Source organism: Microtus oregoni, unplaced genomic scaffold (genome assembly GCF_018167655.1).
Source record: "Microtus oregoni isolate MIOR12 unplaced genomic scaffold, Mior012 000112F_000, whole genome shotgun sequence".
Classification (NCBI taxonomy): Eukaryota; Metazoa; Chordata; class Mammalia; order Rodentia; family Cricetidae; genus Microtus; species Microtus oregoni.
Window position 1 is genome coordinate 149,024 of NW_024544730.1, and position 27,018 is coordinate 176,041.

Sequence of the window (27,018 nt, forward strand, 5' to 3'; positions counted from 1 at the left end):
CTTCCCTTGGTCGGGCCTTCCTGCCTTCCCTTCTCCCTTCCTTCCCTGTTAGGATTTTCAAGCAAGGTTCATTGGCAAGGATTTAGTCAGCCATTAAAGACCTAGGATAGACATCAGGTCTGTCACTTAACTGACTTAATCTCTTACCCTTCCTCTCACAACAGGAACAATTCTACTTGTTCTTGACTATAGCAGACACAGTTGAGCCTCTAGGACTTCATACTTACTTGTTCCCTTTGCCTGGAATGCATTTGCCCTATATCCATACTCCTCGTTTCTTCCTGTTGCAATCCCATTATTCCAGATCCCCACTTGGCTCTATGCCTTTCGAAAATGTGTTTTTAAATTTCTAGATGTTTATTTATTTGCAATATTAAAGTCCATTCCCAACCTTGCGTGTGCTCCACCGTTGAACGGCCTTGGTCAACACTTGTTTTGTATTTGGACAGGGTCTTTTGTAGCCCAAGCTGGCCTTGAGTTCACTGTGTAGTGAATGACCTTGAAGTCTGGATTCTCCTGCCTGCACCAGTCAAATGGGATTACAGACACCACCACACTTAGTTTTCTTTTCTTTTCTTTCTTTTCTTTTTTTTTTTTTTTGATTTTTTTCGAGACAGGGTTTCTCCGTAGCTTTTTGGTGCCTGTCCTGGAACTAGGTCTTGTAGACCAGGCTGGCCTCGAACTCACAGAGATCCGCCTGCCTCTGCCTCCCGAGTGCTGGGATTAAAGGCGTGCGCCACCACCACCCGGCGGCTTGATCAACTTTTAAACAATTAAAAAAATAAATAATGGGACTGAGGCTGGAGAAATGGCTCAGTAGTTACAAGCACTTGCTGCTCATTCAGAAGACCTGAATTTGGTTCCCAGTACCTGCATTAAGTGGTTCAGAACTGCCTGTATCTTCAGCTCCAGGGGATGTCATTCTTGTAAAATATCTAATTACATGGAGTAAACACAAATGGACACAAATGTTTCATTTTACATTTTTCACTTGCTTTTCTCATCGAGTGTGGTTCCCTATAGTTAGCACTTTGACCAATAGTATAAACAATATGAAACTAGCAGATGGTGGTGGCAGTTGGGAGACAGGCCAGCCTGATCTAGTTAGTTCTAAGACAGTCAAGGCTACACAAAGAAACCCTGCCTCAAAAAAACAAAATAAAAAACAACAAAATAAACCCCAAACTAAAAAAAAAAAACTAAAAAGGACCTTAGTCCATCAGAATGTTACATAGTGAGGATGCCCTTTTAGCCTCCTCCCACGTCCACATGGCATAACTCTTAAAACACACACACAACACATACCTGGGACACATTGAAAAAATTTTATAGGCCAGGCATAGTGGTACACCCCTGTAATCTCAGCACTCTCAAGAGGCAGAGGCAGGTGGATCTCTGAGTTTGAGGCTAGCCTGGCCTACATATCTGGTTTCAGGGCTACATAAGAGACCCTGTCTCAAAAAAAAAAAAAAAAAAAAAAAGGCTGAAAGGATGGCTCAGCAAGTAAAGGTACCTTCTTCCAAAATTGCATCAGTTCCATCCCTGGAACCCATATGATGGAGAGATCTCCACATATACACTATGGCATGTGACCCCCCCCCCATTAAATGAATGGAATCCAATTTTAAAATTTTGTGTATGGACACACTTGTATCATGGCACACAAGTGAAGGTCAGAAGACAACTTGCAGGAGTTGGCTTTCTCCCTCACCAAGTGGTACTTGGGAATTGAACTCAGGTTGTCAGGCTTGATAGTTACATGCTGAGACATTTTATCAACTTAGCTTGGTTTGAAACAAGACTTCACATAAGCCAGGCTAGCCCAAACCCTTCTCTTCCAACTATCTCCCCAGTGCTGCAATTACAGGTTTGTACTACCACACCCAGCTCTATACAGAACTGGGGATTGAACTCAGTTTGGTGCATGCTAGGTAAGCAATAGCTACAGCCCTAGCCCATGTTTAAAAAATGATTGTGTATAAGTGTTTTGTTTGCAGGCACATGTGTTCCATGTGTGTGCTTGGTGTCCAGATCAAAAGAGGACATTGGATCCCTCGGGACCATGGTTATATAGTTTTGAGCAGGCATGTTGGTGCTGGAAGCCCAAACCAGGGTCCTCTGGAAGAACAGCCAGTGCTACTAACTGCTGAGCATTTCTCCAGCCCTTCAGCTTTAGTTAGTTGTACGTATTATGTAAGTTTTATAAGCCTTAGGAGAGATGTTTTATTTGCTAATGTCTCAAATACCTATAATAGTGGCACAGTCACTATTAAACAAATAGTCGAGTAATTGGCTGGCAAATAGTTCCAGCACAAGAAGCACTAGCTCTTGTTCTATCTCTTAAGTCTGCTAAGTACAGGGGGCCCAACACTGGTTTGCTGAGCAGTCCTGTTTCCGACCAGTCTGGTTTTGTATTGATATATACACAGCAGTAAAATGGTATGCACGGTAGTGATCTAAGATACAGCCAGGATTAGTGGGTAACTAGCTGTTCTAATTTTTTGGTCTCATGTAGCCCAGGCCACCTCCAGAGTACTGGGATTACAGGCGTGGACCATGGTTTCAGAAGTTGGTATCAATGGACAATGATATCATATATAAGAGAATCAATCCATCCAGGAGTAGTGTTGGTAAAGATACTAAAATGTCCAGAGAATCAGTTTTAACGAAAGAGGTAGAAAACAAAGTATGTAGGATGCCCATGAAGGAACTGAGATGGTAGAAAATCAGTGCAAAGAATAGTATATTTTCTGCTTGCCTGTAATGTGCTGACAGTAGGAAAACTCTAAACAGATGGTACCACCATGAGACACCAGAGGTACAGTACCTCTGTCATACAAAGTGCTATGATGAGGGACTAAAAAGGAACTATATGGAAGGATAAGTTCACTCCAAAACATCAGGCCAAGAAAAAAAAAAGTATGGACAGAGGTAGGCAAGAGTAAACACTGCCTAGGGCCAGGAGCTGATTTAGGAGGTAGATATGGGAACAGGTTATGATGGGAATTAGGCCAAGTCTGGGAACAACAACAAACCCATCCACCATGGATGGAGATGGCCAGCTAGGTTGGCGTTTTCTTTTTCTTTCTTTGGTTTTTCGAGACAGGGTTTCTCTGTGGCTTTGGATCCTGTCCTGGAACTAGCTATTGTAGACCAGGCTGGTCTCGAACTCACAAAGATCCGCCTGCCTCTGCCTCCCGAGTGCTGGGATTAAAGACACGTGCCACCACTGCCCAGCAAGGTTGGCGTTTTCAACTGTTTGGAACCCTCAGCTGAGACAAGGAAGTAGCACAGCAGCTCTGGGCTTGGTGGAGCCATTGATGAGCCTTTTGCTATTACCTGCATTAATCAATTACTCTTTGGCCGGCCCCACAGCCAGCTCTTCTTTGGAAGGTAGGAGGCCTGGGTATCTCTGAGCACCTTCAAGGTATGAGCAGAATGAAGCAGAAAAGAGACACAGTGTTCTCCAGATGTCCTTAGCCAAGTATGCCCATAAAAACTACAGTGTGCCTTATGACATCGGTGTTCCCTAGATTGGCTGTTTACGGCTCCTCAGCATGGACTCAAAATACCTGGACAGGCATTCCTGGCTGCTTCAAACTGGGGAAGGGATTTGCCCAAAGGATGAAATGCCAAAAATATGCTATCTTAGCCCTTTGCAGTCTTATTTGTTAAGTGTGTTCACTGTGAATGGAAGCAGTTAGGACATGGAGAACACAGGGTTTGAACCCAGCTCAAATCACTCAAATCACACAGACCCAGGTACTTGTTTATATAGCTTCACTGCTACCTCCACGCCTGTTACATAGAATAGACAAGAGAGATCAACTCCCATTATTCTCTGCCCAGGAAGCTTGTAGCTTGAGTAGCTCTTTGAGCTGCTATCTGAACCAGACATTTCCAGGATGTTCCTTTCTTCCCTGGAAACAGCCAGGATGGCTATATCTGGGTTATTATCTTTTTATTGGGATTTAGGTTCCAAACAAGGTACAAAGCAGTAGTGAGAGGGTCTCGGGATGCTGGGTGATAAGGGAATGCCAGGCTTGGCTAGATGGACCACTGCCAAAGGCCAAATGGGAACTAGTACTGGAAGGGATCTGGGGAAGAACTGGGGCTTAGGGAAATGCAGAGATCAGCGAATGGCGTATCGTACATAGGGAACCTCAACGTCCTCGCCACTTTCGTCGTTGCAGCACAACTCAAGCACCAGTGCCCGCACGTGGCGGCCCAGCTTTCTCTTTGACACACGGCTCACAATTTCCGTCATCCTAGGGAAAGGGGTGAGGGTAAGGGCAGAGGGCCAGGAGGACAAAGCAAGAGAAGAAGGGAGGTAGGTGGGGACAGGAAAGGTGATGGGTAAGAATAGAACACCTCCAAGCTGAGGCTCCCCACCCAATGAAAGGAACACAGGGCTTTTCCCAGCCTGCCTGGCAATAGCCTACTTACGGCTGATCCAATCGTTCCTTGAGCTTAGCAGCTGGCATGAAGAAAGAATAGAGCATGGACACACCCTGGGACAGCATGGTGATTTCTAATTTGTGCTCTGTCTGGAGGGCAGAAGGGGGAAAAATAGCACTGATGGTGGGAAGGCCAAAAAAAATCATCTATACATCCCATCCTCTAGGTGGGATGAGAGGGAAAAAGGGCCTTCCTTACCTTAAAGTAATCAAGGAACTGTTTGAGGGTCATCTCCTCACCATTAGGCTGCAGCCCTTGTACTTCAAAGCGATCCCACAATGTCCATTCTTGATTATAGTACTGCAATGCAAGAAAAGAATAGGATATGGGCCATTCCACAAGTCCCAACCCTCTGCTTTCCCTGCCCCCATTCATGCAAACCCAGTAAGTCAGATCAGAACCTTTTGTTCAAAGTCTCTCTGAGTAACAAGCGTTAAACCTTTACAATTGAATGAGAAGGTCCTATGCCACAAGAAGAAATTCTTATTCTCATCTTCTACCCCATATCTTCTCAATCACTCTGATCTACTGACTGTTATTCCTTCAACATACCAAACATACTTTACACCTTAGTACTCTTGTAAAAAACATGCAGGTATATTTCAATAGGAACTCTGACCTAGTGACCGGGTAACCCACTACAAGTCTCATCTTCTGATGTGAGCATGTACCTGGTGACGAGGTGCAGCAAGAGGTTCCGAAAACCCAAAGAAGGGTAGGGCCAAGTTCAGGAAACCATTTTTGTAGGAATCAAGCTGTTGGTGCCCCTGAACCACCTTGTACAGCTCCAGACACACAAGGCCAACTACAGCAGCTGTAGTGGTGGCAATGGCTGGGATAATCTTCCCTGCAATCAGCTTGCTCTGAGAAACAGATCAAGGAAGATGTTAGTTCTAAGTTGTAAGAGGTTGAAAGTCTAAAGAAGGACACAGATATAAGAAACTCAAGCCTGGAAATGGTAGAACATCAGGCTTAGAATCCCCTTACCTTGTGCCGGTCTGCAGGGGAAATATCATAGTTTTCAGCCCGAAGATTGGATGCAGCCACAATGAAATCCATGTGGAAGTTGCTGTCATCATCCTGAGTAAGAGGAGATCAGATGAAAAGTTTTCCTGGCCTCTTGGGATGTAGGTATCCTCCAATGCAAATTACCTGCTGGTCTCCCCCAGATCAGAAGGAAATCTACGTGGCTGCCCATGAATCTGATCACCATGAAGGGCTGGACTGGCTCTATATTCTTAGATCCCCATTCTTTATAACCCTGTCTATGCTTAGCTCACCCCAACTGTCCTATCCAAGGCCCCTTCCAAGCACCTTCTCAAAGTCAATAGGGTACATCTTAAATCCTGGTAACTTGTCTGGACTGGGCAATGTAGCTTTGAGCTCCTCAAGACGGCTGTCATCTGCACAAAGAGAAAAAACACAGCCCTTTAGATGCAGGGAGTGAGGGTGAAAGCCTAGGTAGGGCAAAAGAAATTCAGTTAGAAACAGAATTTGGAGAGAGAAAAAGAGATCCTAGAATGAAGGGACAAAGGGGAAAAGCAGAGCAGAACAGAGCAAACCTGAAAAAGACTAGAAGAGGCTATCAAGATCTGGAGAGATACTAGGGGCAGAAAAAAAAATCACAGGAGAAAGTGGACGTGAGGTGGAGTGATCAGATAGAAGGGGTTGTCAGTCTTGAGGACATACTGTATATAGAGACACAGAAGACATGATGGGAACATAGGGAAGTACACAAGCATGAATATATGAGAAGTATCTGAGGGGAAGGTGAAGAATATATGGAGAGGTGAGATAGGAGGAAATATATGAGAAGAAAGTCGGAAGGAATCTTGAGGTGGAAGAAAAGACTAAAGGAAATATATAGCAGTAGGTATTTCAGAAGGGGTAGTATACAGAACTATAAACACAGATATCTAAAAGGGAAGGCAGGGAGACTGAATAAATTATAAATTATGATGGGTGAAGATGTATAGAGAAACAGGGTGGGAAGGATGCATGAACGGGGAGACATGGGACACATGGAAGGAGTCAAAGTGGGCAAGAATCAGGTGGAAAGCCCTGCTGGAGATCATACCCCCTAGATGAACAGATCATCAAGGAGAGGCAAAGAAAGAATGAAACCAAGGCAAATGCACACCAAGCAAGAACACAGTTTGTTTTCCTGGTTGCTGGAATGGGAAAGAAGAGGAAGGGAGGGAGAGATTGCTCCCGCAACAGACTGTCTTCCTTTCAAGGTGAGGGAGGTGCAAAGTAAGGTGAGGTCACAGAGGACTAATGGGGAAGCTAGGAACAGGTAGGGACAGTGATTTCTGACCAAATTGCCAAACACCCTCACCAACAGAGGCATTGGCGCTCTGTAACTCCTGGTCAGAAACATGGATCTTGACACCAGACTTGGGGGTGAATTCTGGAACTTGTACTGACTGCAGGAGTGAAGCCACAGCAGCTCGATCTTGAGAGCCAGTCAACCCATAGGTCTGGGCAAAAAGGTTGGCAGCAGCCATCACATAATCCAGATGCAGTGTCTAGGGGACAGCAGGGCACAGTAGGGTTAATACATCTGCCCTTGAAGAGGAAGCCACCACCTTCCCTTCCCACCCGCCCATCCTTTACCCAATCCCAGGAAAACCCAACAAGAAGACTTACATTGTTAACATCAAAAGTAAGTGGATGTGGACAACGTTTGGGTCCAGACCAAAATGGGGCCCCTGAGCTGGTAAGCTAAAACAAAGAAAGTTTCCAGAAGTAAGATCTTGAAATGAAGGCCACTCTGGCAATCCTGACTTGTCATCTTGGCTCTGGATGCACCCCACCTCACTACTCTTGGCTGGGTCCTTGAAGAGGGCTAGAGTCAATCATCTGAGATTCAACCACCATCAAAATTCTTAAATACTTTCTTCACAAATCCCTTTAGCAGACTGGACTGAATCACCAGACATGTACTTAATATTTATAAATACCAGTGAATCAGATCACAACTATTCCTCCTTCAAGCTAAAGAAAGGAACAGAGAGAAGTGATTTGTCCAAGTTCAGAGAGAGCTGGGATTTGAATAAATGACTCCTGAATCTCTGCTTCATGGTTCACTATAGCCCCGATAAAAATCAGGTCAGACTCAGCCTATACACCACAGTGAAGGGGAACAGCAAGAGAACCAATTAATTTGCTCCAAGAAATGAAGGAAGAAATAAGAAGATCATTCTTCTGACATCTCTTGCCTTGGATACCAGCCACATCTGAATTAGTAACTGGGAGAAGTCACTTGAAGAGACTGCAGCAAACACGTGGTTGTAAGGAAACGCATGCTGCCACATGGATACATGAATGAACATTACCTGGTCGGGAGGAAAGTTGTGCAGCAGTTGTCGGATGTTGTTACAGTACTGGGTGTGCCAGTGGTGGCAGGCCCAGGTCACGCAATCACCCCAAGTCTGTGGTCGCTGCAGCACCAGGCTGCGCTGCACAGCCTCCAGCACCTCCAAAGGCTGGGTACCTGCCAGCCGCAAGGTCCGTTCCACAAACTTGGGGTCTCTATTAGGGAGTGAAAAGAGCCGAGGGGCAATTTACACAGTGGGCCCTGAGGTAGGCTCTAGGGCAATCTTACTTTCTCCACAGAAAGCTTGTCTTGATCCCCCACAGCATGAGAAGTGAAGAGTCCTTTGAAAAGTGTGTCTAGTGCTGAGGGTGATAGCTGAAAAAGCATAGAATATCTTTGCTGGCAGGCAGGAGAGTGGGGTGTGTAAGTTACTCACGTGAGGTACTGATTAACATTTTCTGCTGGCTGCTTGAAAAGGCCTTCAAATTCATCCCGGGCCCACTGCAGATGGAACAAATGGATTTTATAGAATGATGGACAAAATGTTTTCACGGGTGAGAGTCATCATAGGTAAGTAACCCAAGTAGGAAATACACAGCAACTTGTGAAAGAGAAGCTCCTAAATTTCCCCACTCCTTCATTTTTGACCTTTAAATTTAAGTCATTGAACTTGATCTGAGAAATAACTATCCTAATGTATGTGTTAAAAAAAGCATCAAGAATTGTACACGTGTACTATACCTTGATGAAAAATGCGTATTGGCTAAGTGCATTTTACAACTTAAAAACAAGATTTGCAGCCGGGCGGTGGTGGCGTACGCCTTGAATCCCAGCACTCGGGAGGCAGAGGCAGGCGGATCTCTGGGAGTTTGAGGCCAGCCTGGTCTACAAGAGCTAGTTCCAGGACAGGCTCCAAAAGCCACAGAGAAACCCTGTCTCGAAAAGAAATCCCCTCCCCCCCAAAAAAAACCCCACAAGATTTGCAGCAACTGAACTTGCAGCAGTTCAAAGCTGGGAACAACTGCATGAAACCCTGACTTAACAAAAAAGAGTAGACAAGTGTTTGTCTAAGTCCTAGGTTTGGTCTCCAGCACCAAAACACAAACAAGCAAGCAAGGAAACAAACAAAAATAGATTCAATCCAACAATGATTCCTATCTATTCTCTAGGGATTTAGCATAAGACATTGGCTCTATCCTCTTTCCTATGTGTACTTAAAGTGGTGCCAGTTAAACAGCCCAGTGAGATAAGAGAGAGGAAGAATATAAGGCACAAAGAAGTTAAGTTCATGGCCACAAAATTGGTGGCCACACAAAACTGACACAACCACAGAGGGGTCAGAGGGGAAAATGAAAGGTAGGTTTGGTCTTTCCCCACCCCTCTATTTCTACTCTTCCCCAATATGTGGACTCTAACACTGAACCTAGAATTCTGATAGCAACATAGCTATACTTGTGGCCTGGGTGCCCATCACATAGATGTGGTCACTTAACATTTTAGCTTCATTATATACAGCACTGTTCCATATGTGCATCATATAGAGACTATCATTGTGACATCATTTTGCACAGCTGATGGAGAAACCTGAATATCATGTGCTAGAGACAAATAACTAGAAGAGAGTGAAGGAAATGACTATTTTGTTTAGCAAGAAAATAATGCTTTGGAGCTAGACATGGTAGCATATGCTTATTAATTCCAGTACTTGGGAAGTGGAGGCAGAAGGGTCAGTTTAAGGTCATCTTCAGCTACACAGTTAAATTTGAAGTCAACCTGGAACACATGAGACACTGTCTCAAAAGAAACAAAGAGGAAAAGCTGCTGTGTAGGTAACTAGGAACTGAACATGGGTCCTCTGTAAGAGTAGCAAGTGCTTGGGAGGCAGAGACAGGTGGATTTCTGTGAGTTCAAGGTCAGGCTCCAAAGTTACAGAGAAACCCTGTCTTAAAAAAAAAACCAACCAAATAAAAAGTAGCAAGCGCTCTTAACCACGAAGCCATCTCTCCAGTCCCAATTTAAAATTAATGTGTATGGGTTTATGTTCGGGCACCACATGCACGCAGTGCCCATGGAGGGTATCAGATCCCTTGAAACTTGAGTTAACACCATTGTGAACAGTCATGTGCCTGCTGGGAACTGATTTCAGGTCCTTTGGAAGAGCAGTCACTGCTTTTAACTGTTGAACTATCTCTTAAGTTGTTAGAGTGTAACATGTAATGAACAGAAATCAAAAATTCAGCACCTCTGCCACCTCTGTACTGAGATTAAAGGCATATGCTACCATGCCCATATCAATCTAAGAAAATATGGCAAATATTGTTAACCCTAGGTAAGGAATGACATTCCAGTATTCATCATTCTTTTGTTTTTCTTTTCATTCAAGCTGGCATTGACCTCACAGTCCTCATGCCTTAGCCTCTCAACTACAGGTGAGCTACCATGCCTACCAACAGCAGTGGTTTTTACCTGTCTATGTACTGGAAAAAGTCAAAAGTAGAAATTACAAGAATAAGTCATTTCAGAAGTGCCAACTGCCAGGTAGAAGAAAACATGTCTTATACTTAAGCCTGTGATACTCAAAAGTCAAGGGCCTGGTAGACATTTCCTCCCTTCCCCTGAGCCCACTTACCTGTAGAGTGTGTTCAATGGCATTGGGAAAGTTTTTCAGAGTGCAGATGGGAATGGATTTCTCTGGCGGGTCCTGGCTAGAGCTGTAGGATTCTGTCAGGTAGGGGATTACCACCTGTACGTTGCCCTTCGTGCCCAGTGTGCCAGACTCCAGTAGTGGTTTCCGATAGTACACACAGCGGCGATCCATGTACATGCCTGTGTGATAGGTTAGGGACAATGATGTGATAGCCAGGAAACAAGGAAAGGCACACTGGGAAAGAACAAGAGGGCCCAGCCTCTCCCTCTTTTACCCTTGCCTTCTTTACCAGCCTTCAAACTTACGGGCATCTACATTGTCCAGGGCATTGGCCACACCATCCAATTTTAGGAAAAAATCATCATCGTAGATGCGCTCTGTGTCAGTACCCACACGATTCTGGTGGCTTGTCACCTGGATGTAAGGATTCATCTGGCGTACAGCTGCAGCAGCCGTGTCAGACTTTAACTTCTGTGAAGTTAAGAGATACAGTTGAGGGTACAATGTGGGACTCAGTTATTGGTGGATTCACTTAGGGTCATAAAAAGCTGTCCCCCTGAACGGTCATCTAACGTTAGAAGAACCAGCCCAAGTTCAGGAGGCTCCTTGGTTTAGCAGGATATTGAACAATAATGCCACATGGGCCAGAGCTGAGTCACATGTGGCAGTGAGATGGAAAAGGAAGCATCCATTGTAGACAATGGACTAGCCACCTCTTTTTTTTTTTTGTTTTTGTTTTTTTTTTTGTTTTTCGAGACAGGGTTTCTCTGTGGCTTTGGAGCCTGTCCTGGAACTAGCTCTGTAGACCAGGCTGGCCTCGAACTCAGAGATCCGCCTGCCTCTGCCTCCCAAGTGCTGGGATTAAAGGTGTGTGCCACCACCGCCCGGCTTAGCCACCTCTTTCTGTTTAACTGATACCTACTATTCTTTTAGGGAGCAGCAGGTTGGAGATTCTCCCCAAAACAACCAGATATTAGACAAATAAGCATTAAGTGTTATGAAAGCAAAGTCAGGTCACATCCCTCCTCTGCTTAGAACCTTGGCTCTCATCCCCACTCAAGGTAAACTTAATTGGTTTCCAGGACCTCTCAGAGTAGAGCAACCAGAAGACCATCTAGTCCCCACACTCACCACAGCTTTGCAGAGATGAGGTCTTTCTTAAGGAACTAATGAGATCTGTAAACTAACCTCCCTAGCAAGCCCAGCTTGCTCTTTTACACTTTGCAAAGTACCAACATTGACTCCATATCTCACTGTTATATTGTATCTTTGTTACTTGGTTGTTGTTTGGAAACAGGATCTATGAAGTCATGGTCATGGAACTTACTTTGTAGACCAGATTGGCCTCAACTCAAGAGATCTGCCTGCCTGTGTGCATCTGTGGGCCCAGCTGTATCTGTATTATATCTATTATGCATTCGCCCTTTACTACTTACCTTCCTCCACTAGCACCTTTACTCTTTCTTTTTGTTTGTTGAGACAGGGTTTCTCTGTGTAGACTTGGCTGTCCTGGAACTCACTTTGTGGCCCAGGCTGGCCTTGAAGACAGAGATCTGCTTGCCTCTCAAGTGCTGAGATGAAAGGTATGAGCCACCATGTCCTACCTCATTTTATTCTTTAATGTACCTCAAGTATGTACAATAACAACTCCTAAAGTAACTATTCAGTGAATAAATTAATGAACAGGTATACTGGGCAGTGATACTGGCCTTATAGAAGGTCTCATAGATTTCTGATATCTCAGTTTCAAACTGCAGAGAAGAGTTACTGGCTGACTACAATGCCATCATTTAGGAGGCCTACTTTGAAAAATGGCCCTTGGTTGGAGTCTAGGATCTTGGATTTTATGGAAAAGTTCCCATCGCTCCTTTACCTAATAATAATGGCTCAGTGTGCCTGAATTGTTTGTGAACAGTATGGTTTATGTTAAACACTGTCTTTTCTCCTAGAGTCAAGAAACTAGATCCCAGTAAAAGCCCTAGGTAGAGAGATGGGCAAGCTTCCCTGGCTAGAAACTTTTCAGGTGTATTGTTATATTTGTTACTGGGGAAATGAAGTCCATCTTCTGCAACTCCACTGGGAGATAACTCTTAGACACTTGCTGCTGATTTAACTCCATGAACCTTTCTTCCTTTGCTGATTATACTGTGTCCTTTTTCTGTAAAAAAAAATCAGCCACTAGTACCTCTTAGGCAGGCACTGAGTTTGGGAATATTTTTGGGAACCCCTAACACACTGTTCCAGAGCAGCACCGATAAGAGCTGGAGTGATGGTTCAGTGGTTAAGAGCACTTGTTGGTCTTCCAAAGGACTCAGTTTTGGTTTCCAGCACGCACATCCTATGGCTCACAACCTCTTATAACCTCCAAATTCCAGTTCTAAAGGATCCAACACTCTCTTCAGGCACTATGCACTCACACATATAAAATAAATAAAGATATCGTTGTTGTTGTTTTCAAGACAGGGTCTTCTCACTGTGCAGCCCCAGCTGTCTGGAACTCGAGATCTGCTAGCCTCTGACTTCTGAGTGCTGGGATTAAAGGCGTGCCACACCACGCTTGCAATAAATAAATCTTCTTAAAAAAGGAAAAAGTAAAAGAAAATGAAAGGGCAGGGGCTGCTAGGCCCCAGCACTTCCAAGGCAGAGGCAGACGGATCTCTGTGAGTTCAAGGCCAGCCTGGTCTACAGAGCTAGTTCCAGGACAGGCTCCAAATCTACAGAGAAACCCTGTCTGGAAAAACAAGACAAAACAAAAGGGCAGGGGCTATAGCTCAATGGCAGTCTTTAACTAGCTACCCAGTATTTGTAAAGCTCTAGACTCAATTCTCAGTACTGAGAGAAAAAAGAATGAAAAAGAAACTGACTTGATGGTGGCTCAGAGGAGAGATGAAAATGAATGAGGGCTAAATGAATGACAGAAACAAGAGGGCAAAAAGGGCAAATTCTGGGGACAAGAAAAAGGAGAAAAGCGAGATGTCAAAGTTCCATCTTCTACTTCCATTTATCTCACCGTGACATCCCAGGGCCGGAAAAGAAACTGTCGATTCAGATTTGATTTCTCAATGGTGTCCATGTCTGTGACAATGACTTCTCCACCCTCTCCACAGCCTAGCCCAATCATGGCAAAGTTTTTGAGCAATTCACAGCCAATGGCCCCTGCACCCACCTAAAAACATCCAAGAGACACAGAGGCAAGTCAGGGTAAAGCAAGCGGATATAAACCATAAAATTCCTCATGCCTGCAGAAGACAACAGGATTGAGCAAAAAGATCTAGTACCACATATTTAGTCCCAGGGTTGTAAAGACACCCCCCTACAGAATGCAAAAGAAAACCCCAGAGGGAGTGGCCAGAGACCAAGGGAGGTGCACATGCTAGGTGTCCAATGAGGTCACTCACCAGGAAGTACTTTTGCTTGCCCAGCTTCTCTTGAAGGTCTGAGCCAAATACAGCTACTTGCCCATCATAACGGTTTTGACGCTGGGGGATATAAAGTGAGGAGGGTCAGAGAGAAGCTTCCCCAGAAACACCCCAGATAATGCCTTCCTTCCAGTCCATTCACATACCGGGAGGCACTTATCCTCTGTAAGAGCCTCTTTGTCTTCTGGGAGACATTCAAGAGCATCAAAATATAACCACTGCATGATGGGCATAAACTTCCCAGAGCAGGCCTAGTGGAGAAGGAAAAAGGAAGTGATCAGTGATAAGCAGACCCCAGTACATATGGATAGCAAATAATAAAGGAAAGGCAAAACCCAGTCCATTCCCACCCTGCTAACCTTCATAACTTCCTGGGCAGCAAGGCCCCCAATGAAAGCATTTACGGGTGCCAGGTCCCCAGCAGCAACATAAGCTAGCTTCCGTATAAGGTCTTTATCCAAGTTGTCCTGTTGTACTGCAGGTGGGGACCGAGCATTCACAGCCTGAGCTAGGGCCACCAGTTCTGTTGCATCTTCCTGGTAGGGCAAAGGAAATAGGCTACTGTCAGGAGATGGACAGTGGACAGGCAGAGGTATGGCGGGCATTTAACACCAAGGATTTCTATTCTGCTGCTGGCCCACCTACCCACCTCATTTCGTGGTCGAGGTGGTCGGTTGTGCTGTGCACAGAATTGGTGCAGGGCTTGGAAGCCAATGTGCAGTTGGGCAGGGCGAGAAAACTTGGCAAAGTCAGTCATTACAAAGTCAGGCTCTGCCAGTGATGCTGGCAAGGATTTCTAAAAATGAGAAGAAAGGAGCAGAGAATTTGAAACAGTCTAGTGCAGTGGTTCTCAACCTGTAGGTCATGACCCCTTGGCAAACCTCTATCTCCAAAAATATTTATGTTACAAATTGTAACTGCACCAAATTACAGTTATGAAGTAGCAACAAAATAATTTTATGGTTGGGAGGTCACCACTACATGAGGAACTGTACTAAAGGGTTGCAGCATTAGGAAGGTTGAGAACCACTGGTCTAGAACCACCCACCAAGAACCACTGTACCCAATACTCACAAAGCTAATCTTTTTAGGTACTTTGACCTGACTGACGATACCTCCACGGATGTAGTCAGAGAAGTTGGAGGTGTCACATATACTAAAGGTATAAGGACCTAGAGTGGATAGGGAGGCTGTCAGTCTTACATACCCTCCTTAAAGTCCACACAACTCAAGAGACAAGAAAAAAAAATGCCTGCCTGACCCAGTGCAGACGCCAGGTACTATCTTTCAACCCCAGGCCCCATTCGTGAGATCAGAAACCATCTCCTCTGCCCCAGAATAAGTTCAGACCCCATGAGAGCCTGTGTCCCTGACCCCAAGTCTATACTGGTGCTGTTTTACCCAAACCAGCTTAAACATGAGCAGATCTTCTGTTCAAAATACAGGAGGCTCTTTCACCTCAACTCAGATAGATCCCAGAGGCCCATGCTCCTACTAACAACTCAAACATAATTGGTCCTTCTCGCCCATGCCCATCAGCTCTGGTGGGATCCCTGATTCTCTGAACCACCTCAGATACTCAGGCTATGGCTCCCCTCACTCTTAACTCAGAAACTCCTCCCTTTGATCTGCAAGACCCTAAGGTGCCCCCATAGTCCCAGCTCACCTAGTACTTTGATCTCTATGGGCTGACAGCCATTGAGTTGGATCATGCCCTGGACTTCTGAGAATGAGACAAAATCACCACTCTCAAATCCATGTCGGGCCTCATCAAGGCAGGTAACCACACCGGGATTGTCCTGGTTAAAAAGGAGCGAGCAAGTTAAGGAATAAGAGAAGACAGAGAGAACTGTCATTGCCTTTTTGTCTTCCAGGACCACTGGGGATGGCCTCCTTACCTTGGTCACCATTGAAACCATAGCACTGAGTGGCTGCTCCCCATTGGAATCTGTGAGGACCATTTCCTCTCCAAAGTCACAGAAAAGTTGCCTGTATAGAGTGGCAAGAGGACTGATGCCTGAGGCCCACAAAAGCCCCCAGGCATCCTTCAAGGTACAGTGGATACTGCTGAGGAAACCTGGCACATCACAATGGGGATGTAACAGTACTAATGTCACACAGGAAGAGGTGAACACACAGAATATAAAACTTGAGTGGCAAAAGAGGGATAAGGGTCTTTGGCCTAGGAAAGTTTGTGGGGAGAGGCATGGAAAAGGGCACTCACCCAAATAAGCCTCGTGTATCTGCCACCACTAGCTTGATGCCACGGCTATGACAGAACTCACCCACTCGTAGTTGGTCTTCCAGGGGGCTGTTGGTAAGGACCACCACCTGTGGAGAAATAAAGCCCAGGTCAAGAGCCCAGAACTAGAATTGTCCAGGTTCTCCCTGGTCCTCTAGGCCTCTCTCATAAAGACCTTCTGGGGAGCAGACTCAGTGAGGGGGAAAGACAGCAACGAGAAAACAAAGGCTTAGAGCATGTTGGGAAAGGTAGCGGTACTAGGTACAGACTGCAGAATAGCTGACTCACTTGTTTGCTAACTGCCTACAACCCTGCCATGCCCCGTGAGACATAGGCAGGGCAAAACTACCTACAGCCAGAGTCTGTGTTCACTCATACCACACCTATCTGTTGGTGGCTCTCAAGATGCTGCCCACTCCACCCCAAGTTTTGAAACTGCTCTCCACCTTCTCCAGGAACATCCATCCGTGCCTACCAGGATGAGCTCCTACAACTGTGTCAGATTGCTGATGCTGCAGCACTGACCCCTGAGGACCTTAGCCCTACAGGGCAGACTTTTAGCTCTCATAGCCTAGACTTTTTAAAATCAGTAAATGCCCATGCCACTTTCCCTGTATCCAAATTGCTATTCTTCATTCTTAACCCTCAGAGGAACCCCATGAAATCAGTACTGTTGGGTTTCCTATTTTGAAATGGAAAGAGTAAGGTCCAGGATCTAAGTGAGCTGCCTAAAGTTACACTAGAAGAGCTAGACACAGCCGGACAGTTTGCCTCCAGTCTGTTCATAACTACTATGTTGTTTAAGTGGTGTGTCCACATCTTTCCCCAAAAGGTAGGCCCAGGGTCTCACCTTTCCTGCATCCTCTCTGATACCTCAGACAGCTCATTAAATAGTGAATAGTACCAAAAAATACCACAGATGAGTTCCAAGAAAATCAAGCAGGAAACTTTGCGGTGGCCAAGTACCTGGAAGCCACTAAGGAAATCCTCTACCAGAGGCCCAGTGTAGGCAGTGACAGGCACATAGCTGTTGAGTTCAGCAAGTCGGGGCTGAGATACCTCAGCCCGATTTTTACCGATGTCTTCCTCTCGAAGGTAAAACTGCAAGAGGGGGTGACAGAAGGATAAAAGTGAGATGGTTGTGGCACACAAAGGCTGCTGCTTGGAAAAAAATGTTGGGAAGAGGTACCTGGGAGGAGAGATCAGCCCACTGGGTAGTGCCTTGGTCATGTAGGGTGACAGCCTTGACCCCACCAAGGATGATGTTCTTAGCAATTTCCACACCCAAGCCCCGCAAGCCTGAGACAAGCACGCTGGATGTCTGGAGCCTTTTCATTGCCTCATGGCCCAAAACATACCTGTCAAGTTAGAAGAGATTCCAGGTCACTGTCCAGCCCACCTGATCCAAGTATTTCAGTACCCCTTCCCACTTCAGGCAGACTTAGGCCTAACTTACAGCTGCCGGGAGTAAAGGCCCTCGTCTATGTCTGCTTCACTGCCGTTCTTCGCCATTCCCTGGGGATGAGAGCAAGAAAAGATTCAAGATAACAAGCACAAGTGGGGTATTAAAATGGAAAGCAATAAGACTCCTCACCCCATCATCATGCCAGCTAGTTTTCATGGGAAGGTACTCACGTTGGTTGGCACTGAGGGCACTTCGGACAGCACGGACTGGGCAGGGGAGCAGTTAGAACCCGGCTTTGGATCAGGCCCGGACACGCGACGTTTCTTGGACAGCGGCGAGCTGGACATCTAGAGGAAAAATGGCAGGAAAGAGGTGAGCCTAGGATACATGGGGATATTTTTCTGGTATTTTTTGTTTGTTTTAAATACAGGGTCTCACCGTGTAGCCCTGATTGGCCTTGAACTATTTTTTTTTCCTGTTTATTACTGGTAATAATTGGAGAAGACTTAGGTATTAGCAAATCTACTTTAAAAAAGAAACTGGTAGCAGAGCGGTGGTGGCGCACGCCTTTAATCCCAGCACTCGGGAGGCAGAGGCAGGTGGATCTCTGTGAGTTCGAGACCAGCCTGGTCTACAAGAGCTAGTTCCAGGACAGGCTCCAAAGCTACAGAGAAACCCTGTCTCAGAAAACCAAAAAGAAAAGAAACTGGCCCAGAGAGATGAAGTGGCTTGCCCAGGTTCACACCGCTGTCAGACCCAAGATTTGAACCAGGTGGTTTGGCTTGCAAATCCACACAGCTGAGTGCTAAGTCATTTTGTCTCTCCCTAGCCCAGCATAAGGGAAAGGCTCCAATCCTATGGAGTAAAAAACCATTGTCAGAGAACAGATGTGGACTTAGGAAGTATTCAGGTTTTAAATCTTGACCCCTTTATAGGTATCATATGGAGCTGTTCCCTCACTTTAATATAGTTCCAGGGTGTTGCTGATATGAGAAAAGATGCAGACCATAGGCCCTAGTGGGGCTCAGGGCAGAGCTTAAAGTCCTGCCCTTTTCCCAGTCTTAGGGGTAGAAAACAACCCAGGCCAATAAAACAGGCTGCTGGAAGAGAGAAAATGCACACTTCTAACTAAAGTCTCTTCTGCATGTGAAGTCCTTCAACAGGTTAGCAGGTCAGAGGCCACACTAAGCACTTTAATGAGCCTTGTTGCTGTCTGTCCTCAGGGCAACCCTGTGGGAATTGCACTACTACTATTTACCCCAGGGCACATGGAAGAAAAAACTTCATTCAGGGATGTTTGGTGACTTGACCAAAATTCCTACTCGGAGTGGTTGAACTGAGATCAGAGCAGATCCAATGACTCTGAAGTCCAAGCCACTTCTCAGAGCTAGCAAGTTTCATGCTCTCAATTGTATTAGCATGAAATCATGCAAGGCAGGATTTAAGGTCCCTGTTGAACAAATGAGAAAACCTGAGCTCACATGGTCAAGTAACACACTAGATCCCAGAGGGCAGGAAAACCACCACCAATATAACCTGCTGTTGGAAGTGAAATCTAGCGGTGGTGGACTCAGATGCTCGTAAATAAAAGATAGAACCTAGAATCATTTTTCAGGCCCAATGGTTCTTCAAAGCACTGAGTACTTGCTTATACCCTGTCCTCTACCCACACAACTGCTCTGACTCTGAAGCCTTTTCTGACCCTCAATACCACCAACTGCTGCCAACATACCTAAGATTCCATCTTGGCACTATCACTTTCTAATATGAACACAATGACAAGCGCTCCCTACCATCTACCCCATCAGTCGCAAGAGTAAAGGGCTTTGTCTTACTCTAACAATGCCTGTGAACTACATAACCCTATGCTCCTATGAGAAATAGAAAGTGAAAGCTTGAGGAACTCCCCTCACTAGCCCAAGTATCATGCAGCTGGTAGCAGTTTGTGAGATTTTCTTAGATGAGCAGTGTCAGTATTTGGCTCTGGGTCCAGCCCAGACTGCTCAGAGATGGAAGGTAAAGAAAGGGAGAGGAGGGGAGGCAGGAGGCTGCCTAGAGCCAAAGTCTGTCAGAGAAATTGCTGGGAATGCTTAGATCCAATCTGGGTAGGAAGAGGCTTGATAAGTCAGGAGCAAGACAAAAGCAATTCCTACTTTCCATTTACTGGCAGTGACTTGGCATGAGATTTCATTTCCTCTAAGTCAAGTTTCTCCAAAAGTTGAGAGAAAAGGAACTGCCCTCCTGATGAGGCTTAATTCCGTGGTTTCAAAACTCAGGGACCCTAGGACATGAGTTCCTCCCCAGGCTCCCACAGCGGCCTCCAGTACTTAGTTATCTCCCTTGCCTTGTCAGCAACTGGTTTGTCCAGGGCATATGCTTTCTCTACTCCCTACATCAGTCAAGACCCAGGGCCAGAGAACTCTTTATCAGACCTTTTACCTCTCCACCCCTAGTGCTGGCAGGCAGCAAGAGTCTAAGCACGGTTGGGATGACTATTCAAAAGTGGACTTCGAAGCCAGGTGTACATGCATGCAACCCCAGTGCTTATGAGGCAGAGGCAGGAAGACTAAGTTTGAGGCCAGTGTGAGCTGCACAGTGAGAACCCATTTCGAAAAAGAAAATAAAAAGGGACATTTCAATTGCCAGATTTTATCAAGTGGGAGGAATCTGAGGCAGGGACCCCTGGATAAGAGCTAAAGATTCCCCCATCCCCATTCAAAGAAAACCAAAAACCTCAAATCCACATCGTGTCTCTCTGTCTCTCTCTCTCAACATGTACTTAGCCTTCTCTGTTGGGATATGATATATCTTCCATAACTTGCTTGGCAAAGCTGAAATTAAAGCATTTCAAAACTTACCTGGGGTCTCCAAACCGATGACTGAAGCCCAAAACAGAGATAGGCTGAGCAGGGGAAACCCGGGGTAGGCTTAGGAGGCACAGAACCAGCTGAATAACTCCAAGAAGCTACAGTACTGGGGAGGATGCTGGGGCAGGTCAGGCTTCCTGGGAGGTGTTAGCTGAGAAGTCCTTGAGAGTGTGAGAAAGGCACTGGGAAGTGATTGAGCTCAAGGAGCTCTGAAGGAGACAGGAAAAGAGACCCAAATGAGACCTCAGCAGGCCTTACAAGTACCAGGGGCACTGGGCAAAGTCTTAAAGACTTAAACCTTGGGTCTCTAGAAAGAAGTGGGAGAATGCAGAACCTGAGACTACTGCAGGAAGGTGCTGGGGTCGAAAGAGTCTCAGATTCCAGTGATAGAAACCCTTCGCCAAAAATAATGGGAATTCACAGAAAGGTCTCCATGCTGACACTAGAGCGCCAGGAAGCCATTAGATTAAGTGTGAAGAAGCTAGGAGAGGTCTCTGAGGGCACACTGTTGAAGAGGGATTTCTAATGGAGCAACAAAGGCCTTGTGTTGTTCTAAAAGGCAACAAAGCTGCTCTAATAGGGTGGAAAAGGGCAGATAAGTTTTAGATAGCTTAAGCCTTAAAAAGGTTACTAAATGCTGAGGATGGTGGAGCACACCTTTAATCCCAGCACTAGTGAGGCAGAGGTAGGCTGGTCTCTAAGAATTTGCAGCTTGCCTGGTCTATGTATCTATATATTTCATGGCAGCCACAGCTACCCTGTCTCAAAATAATAATTATAAAAATAAAGGTTACCAAGCAAATCCTGGCTAAATCTCCAAGTGGAGTTAGGTTTCTCCAGCCAATTCTGTGACTCCATGACTCAATAAATAGATATTAAAGTTTTCTACTCTGGTGGAGGATAGTAGGCCTATTGGAGAAAGGGGTATCTGACAGTAATAGTGGGGTTCAGTGAGGCCAAAAGCAAAAGCTGAGACTTCCTGAATGAAGATGCTAAGAACCTTTAAAAGGATAAGGGCAGATTCTGACGCCTGTTGTTAGATTAAGGAATTATAAGGAGAGAAGCTACTCTGGTATGTGCTTTTGAAGGCAGAAGTTGGGTCTAGGATGAGACTGTCTGGCAGATGAGGTTACAAATCAACAGGGTCTGAAAGAGTAGATGGTAGCAGGAGATTACTGATGGAGAATTGTGTCCAAACAGGTCCTCCCTAGTGTCTAGTCCCTTGAGAGGCTCTAGAGGAAAGATACTGGAGGTTAAGGATGGCTGATGGGGAAAAAGATGAGGCCTATTGAGGGGACAGCCGAAGAATAACGGGAGCATGAAAAATGAATACTTAAAAGCAGGCAAAGTCTCTAAGGGCAGATCCTAGGAATCAACGGAGCCTCTTAAAGGGAGATGCTAAAGCATCTAAGAATGCCAGGTTAGCACGATGATGCTATGTCAAGGCGGCATTGGGAGACCTCTAATGTGGGAATGAGTCTCCACAGGAAGGCCAGGCAGATTGCTTTTCACCCGGTCTAATCCAGATGGCAGCTCAACGGACAGATAGTATCCTGGGGGGAGGGGGAGATTCTGGAGGAAAATGCTAGACAACACTGCTCTTTCGGAAATGAAGGCCATGCGGAGCCTTTCTTAAGTCTGGCCCCTCTTAAGCCATGAGAGCAAATAATGAAGGACTGGGAGGAGTCCCAAGGGAGATTTCAGGGCTTGGGACAATCTATAATAGCACACAAGTATGGACGGCTTTTACAAGCTGTAATGCTGAATTTCTCTGCCTTTATGGGAGACTGTCGGGAGTTCTGATAGGAAGCGCAGGACGGGATCAAGACATCTCGTTATAGATGTTAAGCTGGAAATCTCCAGAAGCCGAGATGGGGGGTCATCTCACGTCAAGGTCAGATCTCAGAGCCCAAGGGAATAGGGTGGTCCACGACAGAAATGATCCACCCTGCCCCAGGATTTGTACTCCCCCCACACCCGCTTGTCTAGTGATGGCTGATATCATCCACACCGCAGACAGAGGGCTGGCAGAGAGCCAGCAGGGACCCTCCCAAGAGCTTGCTTCGAGCCAGGTGCAGAGAAAAGCTATTACCAATGCCGGTTCCCCGGGTCGCGCCGCCGCCAACTCCTCAAGGAGCCGAAGTCAAGCTCGGCCGCCACCGTCCTTTTTCTCCTCCTCCTTCCTGCCACCTGGGCCAGCTAGGATCACCGCCGCCTTCTCCTCCCCGACCGCTGTGGTTGTGGTCCTTCCCTGCCACCTCCCTCACGCCAGCAGCCGACACAAGATGGCGGCGGCAGAGCCCAAGGCCGGAACAAAACCTTGAGCCCCACCCCCAGAAACCCGGATGCAAGCGGACCGCGCCCACTCATGAATCATGTATTTTCCCTGCCTGCCCAGTTTGGGACTTCTGTAATGAGAAGAACAGCTCCACCAAGTGGCTCCAGAGGCAGTAACTAGAAAAACAGGTAGAGCAGGAGGCCACGCCTCATGGGCTATGAATAAAGAATAACTGCAGCTAAGCTGTCAAAGAAACCAAGGAAGGATCTCAAGGCCATTCTTCCTGATGGTTTACTAAGACCAGGCAACCAGAAAGTAGATGTTAAAGCATGGCAATCACACCCCATGCTCATGAATAATGAATGTTCTTGCTGCTGCCGGGAATCAAGGAGACCAAAGCGACATCTTACTCATGAATAATGCAAAACGCTCAGTGGGGTGAAACAAAAGAGGCAGGCCTCCCTTATTGCTCCATCTAATACCCAGTAAGCAAGAAATGGGGCTACTGCAGGGAATATGCACTCCCTTGGCTCCTGAATACTGAATAATGCTATTGTGGCTGCTCAACTTGGAAACAGAAAACTTAAGGAAGGTTGCATGGAAGGGGGGGGGGGGGGTCATGGTATACGCCTTTAATCCTAACACTACGGAGGCTGAGGCAGGCAGATCTCTGAGTTTGAGGTCAGTCTGGTCTACAGAGGGAGTTCCAGGACAGCCAGGGCTATACATAGACCCTGTATAGGGTATAGGGTGTGTGTGTGTACTAAAAGAAAGGTCGCACCCAAGTAGTACATGCATAGTGGCATATGCCTATTAATCCCGGCATTATACTAAGGGAGATGAAAGCTGGGGGACTCGACCATGAAACCCTGTCTCAACAAAAGGACAAATTCTGTGAGGCTTGTGGGCAGCCTCCCAGCCAAGCTTGTCGGCCCTGCCCAGCAAGCACAGATTATGAGGTAACAGTCAAGGTATGTGTCATAGGGGATAACCCTGCGAAGCCTGAGGGGAGCACAGTCCTTGCTCCTTATCCTTGGCCATTTAGGGGATTATCTTGTCCCAACTAAATCCAGACTCACTACATGCCTCTGATAGACAATGACAGTAATAAAATCAATTCACCTCAGGTTGGAGATGTAGGCTACGGATAAAGTACTTCCCCTACACCCTGGGTTCAATCCATAGTACTACAAAAAACAAAACAAAACACACCAAACCCCACTTCAAAAAAATCTATCCAACTCAGATTGATAAAATGTGTCATGAAAATGAGTATGGAAAGGATCTTTGAGCAGTGCTGCTACAAGGCAATGTAACAATTTTCAAATATATATAACTAAAGTTAATATGTAAGCATATTTGAATTAATCTAAAATTACTTATGTGTGAGGCTATATCTAGTCATTGCAGAAGTATCCACTTGAATGTTTTCAGATCTAGAAAACAGAAATTAAGAACAAGAAATTACCCTGTGATTGAATTTCAGTAAATAAAACAGTGCCTGACACACATACCATATAATTAACCTGAGCAGTAGCAACACTGTTTCTTAAAAGACAGGCTCTTTCTGGGGTGCGCTAGTAGGATTCCTGTAATTCTACAGTACTTGGCAGGCTGAGGCAGGAGGATCACTAGTACCCAGCAAGTCTAGGGAAAGAGACCCTGGAGAAAGGGATATAGATACATAGCCACACAGAGAGGGAAGAGGGAGAATAGAGAGAAGGGAGAGGAGGGGAGAGAGCAGAGAGGAGGGAAAGGGAGCAGAGGGAGGGGAGATGAAGGGGAAGAAAGAAAGGACCATACTGGTCTCAAACACCCTTATTCAAGAGATCCTCCTGCCTCAGTCAGTGTCCCAACTACTCCTTGTAATTCCACAATACTTGGCAGGCTGAGGCAGGCAGGTCCCTAATTCTCTGACAGCCTGGAGAAAGGAGTAGGAGAGAGGGACGGAGGATATGAGTACCATGGAGCCCACCAGAAATAGTGCCATTAATTTGGTTTGGGGAAGGGCATTATCCAACTCTGAAACCAGACAGGTCAGATTTGAATCCTAGTTTAGCCACGCATTGTGCTACTTTAGGACAAATTACTTACCTGTCCTATGGCTCAGATTCCTCATCTATGAAGTAGGATGAAACCTACTTTTGAGAAGTTGTGAAGATAAAATGGTTAATTAAAGTAACTAAATGGGTGTAAACTATTCTTATTATCCTAAATACCCACTTTTTGGGCTCCGAAAAAGACTTGCCCGAGATCCACAAAAGTAAAGATGGATGGGATTTCAATTCAGAGTCTTGGTTAGGAACCTAGAATTACTGAGACATAAGGCATGAATAATACCCACGGCATCATCTCCGATAGATGCCAGGTTTAAATCCAGGAACCTGTGAGGGAAAGCTAACTGCGGACCCAGCAGAAGCTGTAAAGGCCACGCCCCTCATAAATGACGCAGAGTAGAAAAGCTTTTTAAAATACCCTTGGGGCGCTACTCACCTTCACAGATTATTGTATGGATTATCAATAAAGTCTAGTTTGTGAGGCAGACTTCGGGATACCCCGTCAACACGCCCCTTCCGCACGTTGATCCGCCCCCTAGAGAGTAATTCATAAGCTGACACTTCTAGTGGACCAGGTGCGAAAGAGGGTTCGCACCGCAGCCCCACCCCTCATAAATGAATAAAGCGGCAACCAAAGTACCGCTCGGTAGCTCTACGTCCGCTCGGAAGTCCGCTCAGAAGAGCCCGGCAGAGAGTCTTTACCAGCCTCGGTTGAGAGGCTCCTCTCCCGGCGTCTGGGCCCCTAATGTGTCCGGGTCTCACAGCCCAGGGTAACCAACCGTGCAGACCTCAGCACCTAGTCAGAGGTCACAAAGGGCATTTATACTACAGTGCCACGTCGGTGGTGCAACCTTCCTACTGTCACCCGGTCCGGTGCTAAGACAAGCCATCCCCAACCCCCCTTCCCCCGCTTTGACTTTAGTAACTTCAAACTTCTCTCCTCTTGGGAAGCCCGAAAATCCTGCCCACTGACAGAGTACTCATACTCAGACCCTGAGCCTCCCTAAGCGCCCCCTAACCCCTGCTTCCAAGGGGTTCAAGTCTGCGTCTGAGAACTACCCTCATAAAGCAGACTAATAAATACCACCCAAGTCCCCAAGAACTGTCTCCTAAGGGTCTCCTCAAAAGCAGACACCTTCTGAATGCCACCCGGGCCCCAAAACCTCCAAATATGCCCATTCGGGATCCCTGAAGTTGATATTAAGGAAGCACCCTCTTCCAAATGCAGTCCAGGGGCTTGAGGGCAATTTGCTCCCGCTCACCCCCAGTGCTGGGCGGAAGCTTCGCCTTCCTTCAGGAGATAAGCCGAAGCCACAGGGCAACGGAAGAGCAAACCACCTCCGTCGGGCAAAAAGAACTAGAGTTTGCGCGAGCTCGGAAGCGCGGGGCCTTAGAGGGCCGGGTCTGGGGTGTACCATAGATGCCTGAATAGAGGGGCGTTCTCCCTGCTTCTGTGTCTCTGGCGCTGGTTTGAGGTCCATATATCCCCTACAGATTGTGGTACGACCCCAATGCGCGATGCATGCTGGGAGTGGTAGTCCTGTCCCGCTAATGCCTGGTGCACGTGGTGGGCATCAGCCCCTAGAAGATGGGAAAATGTAAGCCTGGGTTTATTTCCTAGAGCTGTGTACTCTGTGAGGGTGGGAAAAGAAAAGGGAACATGATAGTGCCTCCAGATTAGAAGATACATCCAACCTAAGCACGGGAAGGCTGAGACTCGGGTGACCAAAAGCGTTCATTCATTTTTTTTTTCCGTTTGTGCAGATCAAGATGTGGGCGAGGTGTTGGCACTTCTTCCTTACCCTCATAGAACAATATTCTATCTTGAGAAACAGCAGCATGTTTTCCTTGAACAGGATTTCCTTATGCAATTTAGGCAGGCTTGGAACTTGCTATACAACCCAGGCTGATCTTGGATTTAGGAGCCTCCTGCTTCTTCCACCAAGTGCTGGGATTGCTTACAGGCATGTACCACCATGCCCAGCTGCAAATGTTAATATGTAAATGCTTTACATCTGTTTCTATCTAATGTATCTTATATTTAATGCATTGTGTAAATTATATAACAGTATGATTGACTATACATTGTATACAGAGCTTAAAGTAACTATTATATATAAAACCATACATCCCTTAACAATAGTGATAGTTTCTAAGAACTTAGGCAAAGTCTTACATGAATTTACATAAAACCAAATGGTACAATCCCTGCTCACCTAAGATATATGGTTTAACCTAGGACTCCTAGGCTATAAACCGTATATATAATAAATATGGCAAAGTATAAGAGTGGTATTTGTGCATCAAAGCAGAGTAAAACTACAGC

General features: G+C 46.1%; 1 protein-coding gene across 2 annotated transcripts; it reads right to left on the reverse strand.

The window, feature by feature from the left end:
- Positions 1-3,734: 3,734 nt before the first annotated feature.
- On the reverse strand, positions 3,735-25,226 carry LOC121443689 (ubiquitin-like modifier-activating enzyme 1). Of its 2 annotated transcripts, none has more exons than XM_041645495.1 (26): positions 25,129-25,226; positions 17,721-17,837; positions 17,542-17,600; positions 17,275-17,443; positions 17,052-17,186; positions 16,068-16,174; positions 15,742-15,832; positions 15,510-15,642; positions 14,918-15,015; positions 14,493-14,639; positions 14,203-14,379; positions 13,990-14,094; positions 13,823-13,903; positions 13,435-13,590; positions 10,730-10,895; positions 10,407-10,603; positions 8,214-8,278; positions 7,797-7,992; positions 7,108-7,182; positions 6,797-6,986; positions 5,773-5,861; positions 5,446-5,538; positions 5,130-5,321; positions 4,657-4,758; positions 4,447-4,547; positions 3,735-4,268 (listed from the first exon to the last, which is right to left on the reverse strand). In XM_041645495.1, exons 2-26 carry the CDS (start codon positions 17,835-17,837, stop codon positions 4,133-4,135), a joined length of 3,177 nt encoding a protein of 1,058 aa, XP_041501429.1. In that variant the 5' UTR covers positions 25,129-25,226; the 3' UTR covers positions 3,735-4,132. The 2 variants fall into 2 exon arrangements, with proteins under 2 accessions (XP_041501429.1, XP_041501428.1); XM_041645494.1 differs by lacking the exon at positions 25,129-25,226 and adding an exon at positions 22,450-22,669.
- Positions 25,227-27,018: the final 1,792 nt, after the last annotated feature.